The sequence below is a fragment of the Canis lupus genome, chromosome 16 (assembly GCF_011100685.1).
Source record: "Canis lupus familiaris isolate Mischka breed German Shepherd chromosome 16, alternate assembly UU_Cfam_GSD_1.0, whole genome shotgun sequence".
NCBI classification, from domain to species: Eukaryota; Metazoa; Chordata; class Mammalia; order Carnivora; family Canidae; genus Canis; species Canis lupus.
This window is the reverse complement of record NC_049237.1, coordinates 14,531,752-14,540,971: the sequence shown is the minus strand read 5'-3', so window position 1 is coordinate 14,540,971 and position 9,220 is coordinate 14,531,752. Positions and strand designations below refer to the sequence as shown.

General features: G+C 51.7%; 1 protein-coding gene across 15 annotated transcripts in view; it reads right to left on the bottom strand.

The window, feature by feature from the left end:
* LOC610578 (up-regulator of cell proliferation) overlaps positions 1 to 9,220 on the bottom strand; it is a 51,221-nt gene continuing 42,001 nt past the window's right edge. For 10 of the 15 annotated variants that reach the window (XM_038559598.1, XM_038559602.1, XM_038559600.1 and 7 more), the window contains 3 exons: positions 4,828 to 4,860; positions 4,586 to 4,624; positions 1 to 3,171 (listed from right to left, as the gene is read on the bottom strand). In XM_038559598.1, the coding sequence (XP_038415526.1) occupies positions 578 to 3,171; positions 4,586 to 4,624; positions 4,828 to 4,843 (2,649 nt within the window). In that variant the 5' untranslated portion in view covers positions 4,844 to 4,860 and the 3' untranslated portion in view covers positions 1 to 577. The remainder of the gene's footprint in view (positions 3,172 to 4,585; positions 4,625 to 4,827; positions 4,861 to 9,220) is intronic. The other 5 variants (XM_038559605.1, XM_038559593.1, XM_038559603.1 and 2 more) reach the window with 1 other exon arrangement.

Here is a 9,220-nt window from a genome sequence, read left to right as displayed (position 1 = left end):
TTCTTTTAACAAACATTTATTAAGTGCCTACAGTGTGCCAGGCCCCGTGCCAGGCCCTGAGGGACAGAGTTGGGTAACACACAGCCCTGCCCTCAAGGAGCTCACAGTCGGGGGCAGGGCAAATGCCGGAGCAGGGCAGAAGGGAGGTGCTGTGCTGAGCATGGCAGGCGTGTAAACAGACAGCTGTGGGTGACAGAGCGAGCAGGGACTCTCAGCGGAGCAGCAAGGGGGCGTCCTGGGTCAGTGGGACCAGCAGGACAGAGTCGCCCTCCCTCCTTGGGATGGTGTCCCAGCCCTCTTCCTGAGTCCTGCTGTGCTCCAGGGGCGACTGAGAGGGAGCTTGACACAGAAGGGATCACCGTGGAATCCCCACGCCGCACCCCAGGGCCACTATGCTCCTGAGGGCATCTCTGACCTGGTCTGCGAGGTCACCTCCTTTCTCAACACCTGTGTAGGAAACCCCAGACCTCCTGGCTTATGCTCCTCTCTGCTCTCACGCAGGCTGGGTGCCAGCCTCAGGCACTGGGCACAGCCCCATGAGGCCACCGCTGCTGGAACAAGCCACCTGTCTGGTCACTCAGAGCCGTCTGACCAGCTCAATGAGCTGCTGGATGTTTTTGTTTTGGTTGGACAGGCCATTCCTTATGTTTTCCAGGAGGCATCTCTTTAACTCGAAAATGGCCTCGCTGTACCCCAAACTCACAGCGGCCATGGGAGGTATCCCATGCCACAGGCCCGGGATGTGCCAAACGTGCTGCTTCTCAGGGTCACAGAAGGCCAGGTCAGCCAGCGTCCGGATGCCACCGCCCTGTTTCTCCATTTGCGCCGCAGATCTGCTCGCGTCCCCGGGCAGATCTGGGAGCTGCCTCCTGTCTCGTGGCCTGGGGCCAGGCGCACACACATCATGAAGATTCTGGTACACAAACTGATAGTTGGGCATGTGCCCCGTTTTTTCCAGCCTCAGAAACGCGTGCAGAATGGCCGGGGGTACGTCCCTGGTCTCGGCTAAGCTGACCACAGTGACATTGCTCAGCCCCATGAGCAGAGTGGCCAGGGAGGCCTCCAGCTCAAACCTCTCCCCGGCCGTGGCCAGTGCCCCGCCGATCAGGCCCCCTGAGTCTATCACCAAGATGTGGTCACAGCCCAGGTCCGGGCTGAAGCTCTCAGCCACCGTGACCAGCTGCATGAAGGCCCCTCGGGGACCGCAGCCCTGCCCTGTGGCAAAGCGCAGCCCAAACATGGTGTTGAGAAGCGTGGATTTGCCCGTGCCTGGCACACCCAGCACCGACAGGACCACCAGTCGCGACCTCCGCTCCAGGCGGATGTGCAGCTCCTTGAGGAGCCCGGTGACCCAGCGCAGGGGAGTGCTCAGCGTGCTCCCATCGATCAGCTCCAAGGGAAGCCCCAGCAGCAGCAGCTCCAAGGCCAAGCCTGGGAAGTGGGCAAAGCGCCGCTGGCCTGCCGGCAGCCTCCCTGCCTCCACGAGGCAGCTCTCGGCCTCGTAAAACTGTCCCATCTCCCGCAGGAAGTCCTCCACCCCCAGGGGCTCGGGCCACAGCAGCTCACTCAGGTCCACGACCCCACAGTGTTTTGCTCTCAGGGTCACAATGGTCTCTGGAGGCTGTCTTGGCCTTGGCGGGGCCACCCGGGCCAGCCCCCACTCCATCCACCTCAGGAAGTACTGCTTCTCCCCCAGGGAGGGGCCACTGATGCCAGCAACGAACTCCTGCACTCCCCAGGTGGGCTCGTGGCCGTTCTGCTGTGCTCGGAGCTCCAGCAGCCGGTGTCTGAGCTCGGCCCTGCCCTTGTCCGGGGGGTCCCCGGCCCACTGGGCCTGGCACAGCTCCTTCTCCACCTGGGCCGCCTTCCTCCACGGCTCCCCCTGCAGCCTCAGCTCATCCCTTCGGTAGGCATCAGAGTCTTTGATTTTCCTGGTGATGCGCTCCATCCGGTCCTTAGCCCGCTGACACTCCTCACAGTCCTCATCCACCCTAAGCCCCAGCCTGCGGGCTGCATGGGCCATTTCCTCCACAGACAGCCTGCGGCAGGGGGACCGGGCCACGTGCGCCACAATGGAGCGGACCCGGCGCACGAAGCCCACACTGTCCGTGCTGCTCACCTTCACCAGGACGTGCGAGTGGTCCATCTTCAGCACCGGGATGAGCCTGTTGAGAAATCGCAGGTTCGTGTTCCGCTTCCCACGGTACGGGCTCAGGATGAAGTAGTATTTCGTGGCCGAGCCCTTCATGGAGGAGAGTAGCTTGTACTCCTTCTTGCTGATGTTGTCGGTCAAGATGAACACGGCCGAGGACACTTCTGTCAAGAGCTTAAACTGCAGCCAGTGAGACCCGATGTCGCCCCGCAGGTTCAGAAAGGCCATGGGCTCAGGGAAGACGTCCAGGTCCTCCCTGCCACTGGGAAGGAACCAGGACACTTCCACCAGCCCGTCTGCGATCTCCCGAGGGTTGGTGCCCACGTTCAGGTCGCGGTGCCAGAAGCAGTCCCGTGGCCTGTGGCCTGCGCTGAGCACAGCATTGAGCAGCTGGGACTTGGAGTTGCTGCTGACCTCCATGCGCACGAAGGCGAAGGCGGGTGCCCGCGACAGGACGGCGCTGTCTTCTCTGAGGCTGCCCACCCCCCGTGGGGGCTGTGCCCACCACGTCCGCATGACACCCCTCAAGGCCCACAGCAGAAACGTGTGGTAGTGGTTCTCTGAGTCGGGCAAAACGAGGGGGAGTGCAAACTGGCACAGAGACATTTTTTGCACGATCTCTTGCTGCAGGAAACTATCTGAGGACAGCAGAAGGGCACAGAGAAGGTCCAAGGGGTTCACAGGGGTGTCGGGCGTCGGCAACTCAGAGAAGGAATAGATGTCTGCGGCGATGTCATCGGCTGCATCCCAGTAGATAATCTCCTCCTCCATCTGGCTCTCCTTCTCCGCGGGCCTGGCATCTGGGGGCACGTCCAGCACCATGGTGGTGTTCCTGGCTTCAGCGTTGAGGGCCTGCAGCTTCCTGAGGAAATTCCAGGGCAAGTCCTTGGGAGCCTGAGGCGCCCAGTTCTTCATGCTCTCACTGCTGATTTGCAGAGAGTCCGGGAGGCTGAGCTTCTGGGCCTGATAGGTCTCCAGCCCCAAAAGCGACAGCATTTCCTGCAGCCTGCTCCTCTCCGCTGTGGGGAGAGAGGAAGACATCAGTGCTCACCCATGTGTCAGAGGCCCGGGGTCAGAGGTGGAGTGGGAGATGACCTCCTTCAGAAAGCAGGCTGTGGGCACCCCGGGGCCTGCCTGAGACCAACAGAGGCAAATGCAGCCAGACACGCGGGACGTTGACAAAGGAGAGAGGACCCCCCAGGGGCTGCGTGTAAGGATTAGGAGATGACGTGAAAAGGTCTACACATCTGGTTTCTCCCAGGTACGCTGGGCCAGATGTAGCTGCATGGAGTGTGCAGCCTCTCCCTGTGACCCCGTGGCCTGTCCCCATGTGCCGGGCCCAGCAGTGGGTTCCCTCACACCATCACTGGGAATTTCCCACAGGAGGACACCATCGCTGAGTCACTCGATTTTCTAGGTAACGTTCCCTTCCTTTGACAAGTAAGTTGGGAAAATTTTTAAAGGGAACAGGAAGTTCTTCCTGGATACGGAGTCACAGAAACCATAGCTACGCAACCATTTGCAAACGTGAGGCCAATGGTGGTTTTCAGTATTACCATGGTGACATATTTGGTAGAGATGATCGGAAGTCTGCACTTACTTGTTCAGACCGGCAAGTCTCGCCCAACACAATATGAATTCTCATGAGCACTAAGCTTCACCCCTACCCCTGTTCTTGGCTGTGGCATCTCACCAATTGTCATACTGCACAGAAGTAGTACACTTTCAGTGTTAAGTGAACAAAACTTGAAAATGCAAATCCCACTGAGCTCCAGGATTTTCTCCATTATGAAACTGTGTCTGTGTTCCCATCAACAAGAGAGGAGGCGCAGCCCTCCTGTTTCCTGAGGACTCAGCCCTGGGGCACAGGTGTCCCCTTCCCCCACAGGGGTCACCCACGGGCAGCGCGTACTAGACTCAGGGCTGCAGAAACAAAAAGGCTGCCCTGGACACCCGGGCAGAAACCCTTTGTACGCACTGCTCAGGTTTCTGGGTGTTGCCTCAAAGAAGCTGGGACGTGGATTGGGGTCTGGTTTCACCTCTCCAGCAGCAGGCAATGAAATCTGCTGGGCAAGAGCCAGAGCAAGAAACCTCATATGCACTGGTGCCCAGTGTGGGGCCTGTGGAGGAAATGAAATCACTGGAACAGCCCATGGATTCCCAAACCTGCCTGGGCTTTAGAACCACTCTGGGAAAAAAAAAAAAAAAAAAAAAAAAGAACCACTCTGGGAACTTGTCAAGTGTAAGATCCCTGTGCTTCTCCCTGCGAAGATGCTAGTCTCAGTCTCAGTCTCCGTACAGGGCCACGGCTCCCCAGCAGGTGCGTGGGGGCACTCAGGGCCAGGGGCTGGAGGGGACTCTCCCACGGTTGGGTGTGCCTAGACGGGGTCCTCCTGCGACAGGACAGGGAGCCAGAGCAGAGAAAATGTGTACCTGCTGGAAAGTCACTGTCCTGAGCCTCATTTGTACCATCTAAAAAAGCAAAGGAAAATGAGGTGTCAATCAAATCAGCGCCTCAGATGGACAAAGTTAGCCTAACTCAGAATCTCCTTCTTCTCACTAAGACAGCAACTGCTCCTAACCGTTCACAGTCTAACGTCCCAGCTCTGCCCTGCTCTACCTGCCCATCCCCAGGTGATCCAAACCCGCCTCTCCACTTCCACAATAAAACTCACAGTCATCTGCGTCCATGTCTCTCCATTCCAAATCTGGAAGAAAGCACACATACGTTGACTTTCATCAGCAAGTTAGGACCTTTCTACCAAAAAGTCTCAGTGAGAATGTGGTGGCTCATGTTTATTTTTAATGCTAGCCTTGGCTCCAGTTCTTCCTACGTAAATTTCTATTTTCCAGCCCCAAATACAACACAGTAGTGAGAGCTCATACAAGACAGTGATTTGCTCGAGAACATATTCCTGTAACAATTTACTGAACTTTCTGAAAATAAAATATGAATAAGCTCACGAAACTTATATAGATTAATCTTTTATTTTAGAAACTATTTCAAACATAAGTCAATGTAAATTCCTGGCTCAATTTCACGAGTACGTCCTACAAACAAGATTTTTTTTAAAAAGATTTATTTATTTATTTATTTATTTATTTATTTATTTATTTATTATTTATTTATTTATTTATGATAGAGAGAGAGAGAGAGAGGAAGAGACACAGGAGGAGGGAGAAGCAGGCTCCATGCCAGGAGCCTGACGTGGGACTCGATCCTGGGTCTCCAGGATCACGCCCTGGGCCAAAGGCAGGCGCTAAACCACTAAGCCACCCAGGGATCCCCAGATTTTTTTAAAAGGTTACTTATTTATTCATTCGAAAGAGAGAGAGAGGGTAGCCCAGGTGGCTCAGCGGTTTAGCACTGCCTTCAGCCCAGAGCCTGATCCTGGAGACCTGGGATCGAGTCCCATGTCAGGCTACCTGCATGGGGCCTGCTTTTCCCTCTGCCTGTGTCTCTGCCTCTCTGTGTCTCTCATGAATAAATAAATAAAATCTTAAAAAAAGAGAGAGAGAGAGAGCAGAAGCAGGGGAGGGGCAGAGGGAGAATCAGACTCCCTGCTGAGCAGGGACGCTCCCCCCCCACCACTCCATCCCAGCACCCTGAGATAATGACCTGAGCTGAAGGCAGACACTTCACCCACTGAGCCCCCAGGTGCCCCACTGTGCACTTTTTTAATGTTCTGAGTTTTGATCCAAATAAAAGTATCATCTAATCCAAATTAAAATTACAGTCTTTAAAGCTTATGAATTGAAAAAGATTCTGATATTTTCATATTAATTCATCTCATGATTTTCGTAGTCAGGTAGATAAACAAGACATTTCAAACAGTCTTCTTTGACGGTATCTCTGGAGACAGACATGAAAAGCAGGAAAGAGAAACAGGAAAGGCTGTCAGAGAAATCATGAGTATGGAAGACAGATGATTCACACATATCAAACCACAATGCTGAGCAATCAAAAGATTATTTTATCCAAAGTAGAGAAAACACATCAGAAGAAAACAGGAAAGGCTGTCAGAGAAATCATGAGTATGGAAGACAGATGATTCACACATATCAAACCACAATGCTGAGCAATCAAAAGATTATTTTATCCAAAGTAGAGAAAACACATCAGAAGAATTTTCCAAGGAATTCAAAATGCCCTCTGAGAAAACACAGCAGTTACAGGAGGGGACAGGACGCAGAGAAGCCCGAGGTGGGCTAGAGGTGGCTCTAGAGCAGCCGTAAGCAGGGGTCGGGGAGTAAACCCCACACCCACAAAGGGTAGGCCACAGCTCTGATTCAGACTGGACAGATGATGGGCGGACGACAGCAAAGAGGCCCAAAGCGGCCAGTGGGTCAGCCTCTGCAACTGCGGGCAGGAGAGCCTAGTGGTCCACAGGCAGAGACGGCTGGGAGCCCCAATAAGCAACGGTCAGCAGCAGAGCTCAGCGAGGAGGAAGAGGGGGCAGTGGACTTCCAGGCAGGGACACAGCAGACGCACCCTCGCTGGCACATACGCCCATCTCTCTGTCTCCCTGTCTCTGTGACAGTGCATCCATGCTGTGGGTGTGAGTGGGGCTGTCTCACTGAGGTTTTTATTTGCATGTTCCCAGTGACTAGTGAGGCTGAACATCTTTGCAAGTGCTCACTGTCCACTCAGACGTTTTCTTTGGAGAAATGCCCATGCGGGTCCTTTGCCCTTTTTTATTTTTTTTAAAGATTTTATTTATTTGAGAGAGAGAGAGAGAGGCAGAGACATAGGCAGAGGGAGAAGCAGGCTCTATGCAGGGAGCCTGATGTGGGACTTGATCCGGGGACTCCAGGATCACACCCTGGGCTGAAGGCAGGTGGTAAACCACTGAGCCACCCAGGCGTCCCCCTTTGGCCTTTTTTTTTTTTTTTTTTAAGATTTTATTTATTTATTCATGAGAGACACAGAGAGAGAAAGGCAGAGATACAGTACAGGCAGAGGGAGAAGCAGGACCCATGCAGGGAGCCCGACGTGGGACTCTATCCTGGGTCTCCAGGATCACACCCTGGGCTAAAGGTGGCGCTAAACCGCTAAGCCACCAGGACTGCCCCCCCTTTGCCCATTTTTAAATCATGTTGCTTTTGGTTGTTGAGTTTGAGGAGGTCTCCAGATGTTCAGGATAGTAATCCCTTGGCAGACACAAGGTTTGCAAATTTCTTCTCCCATTCTGTGGGTTCCCTTTATACTCTGTGGGTAGTGTCATCTGATGCACAAAATGTTTAACTTTTCACGTGGTCCAGACTGTCTCGTATTTCTCCTGTTGTCTTTGTCTTTGGTGTCACCTGCAGGGAATCACTGCCACATTCAAATGCTCAGTGTTTTCTTCCAAGTGTTTGACTGTTTTATTAGATCTTACATTTAGGATTACACTGATCCACTGATTAACTTTTGTATTCAGTTTTGGGTGAAGGTCTGACTTCATTATTTCACATGTGAACGTCCAGTTTTCCCAGCACCATGTGTTGAAAACACTGCCCTGTACCCAGTGAATGTTCCTGGCACCCTTGTCAAAAACCACCTGACCAAATACATGAGGGTTTCTTTCTGGGCTATTTCACAGGTCTAGGTGTGTGTCTTTTTTTTTTTTTTTTTTTTTTAGGTGTGTGTCTTGATACCAGGACCATACTGTTTACTGTACTTTGTGGTTGGTTTTCACATCAGGAACTGTGAGTCCTCCAGTTCTGTTCTTTCTCAAGACTGTCCGGGCTATTCACTGGCCCCTAAGATTCCACACAAAGGATGGGGTTTTCCTTTTCCACAAAATGTCATTGGCTTTCTTGATTGGGACTGCAACCAATCTGCACATCACTTTGGGTGATACTGACATTTTACCCATGTTACGTCTCCCAATCCATGAACATGGGAAGTGTTTCCATTTATTTATATCTTCTTTCATTTCTGCAGCAGTGTTTTGTAGTTTTATTGTACAATTCTTTCACCTCCTTGGTTAATTCCTAAGTATTGTATTCTTTTTGACACTACTGTAAACGGAACGGTTTTTGTGATTTTTCTCTTCGGTGTGCTCACTACCAGTGTATAGAAATGTGACTGATTTTTGTGTATTGGCTTTGTATCCTGCTTGGCTGACTTTATTAGTTCTAACAGCTTTTTGTAAATTTTTAGCATTTTCTACACATAAGATGACATCATCTGCAAAGAGAGAGCATTTTGCTTCTTCCTTTCCAGTCGGGATGCCTTTTATTTCTTCTTCTCCCCCACAGCTGCTCTGGCTGTGGCTTCTAGTCCCTGGCTGGATGGGAGTGGTGACATGGGCCTCCCTATCTCACACCCCTGAGTGTGACATTTGCTGGGGGTTGTCCAAGTATGGTTTTTATCACGTGGAGGTGGTTTCCATCTACTCCTACTTTGTAGAGCGTTTTTCTCAAGAAACAGAGAATTTCATCAAATGCTTTTTCCACGTCAATTGAGATGATCATTTTACCCTTCATTTTGTTGATATCACCCTTGCACTCCAGGAATAAATCCCAGCTGGCCACGGTACATCACCCCTTGAATATGCTAGTATATTCCATTTGGTGTCTTGCTGAGGATTTTTTGCATCAATAATCCTAAGGGAGGGATCCCTGGGTGGCTCAGCGGCTTAGCGCCTGCCTCCCACCTGGAGTCCTGGGATCGAGTCCCACATCGGGCTCCCTGCATGGAGCCTGCTTCTCCCTGTGTCTCTGCCTCTCTCTCTCTTTCTGTGTCTCTCATGAAAAAAAAATTTAAATAAAATTTTAAAAATAATCCTAAGGGATACTGGTGTATAGTTTCTTTTTCATATAGGGTCTTTGGCTTTGATTTGGGCTTATGCTGGCCTCAAGAATGAGTTAGGAAGTTCTCCTGCCCTTCAATTGTTTGAAACAGTTTGAGAAGTAGTTCTTTAAATATTTGTCAAATTCACCTCATCCTCTGAGATCACCTCTGGGTTTTTTGTGGGGTTATCTTTGCATGACACCATTAAATCCAATAGGACATATGTATTTTGAGAAGCACTAAATTAATGATAGACCCAAAATGACTTTCTAGGAGCAAAGATGTCTGGA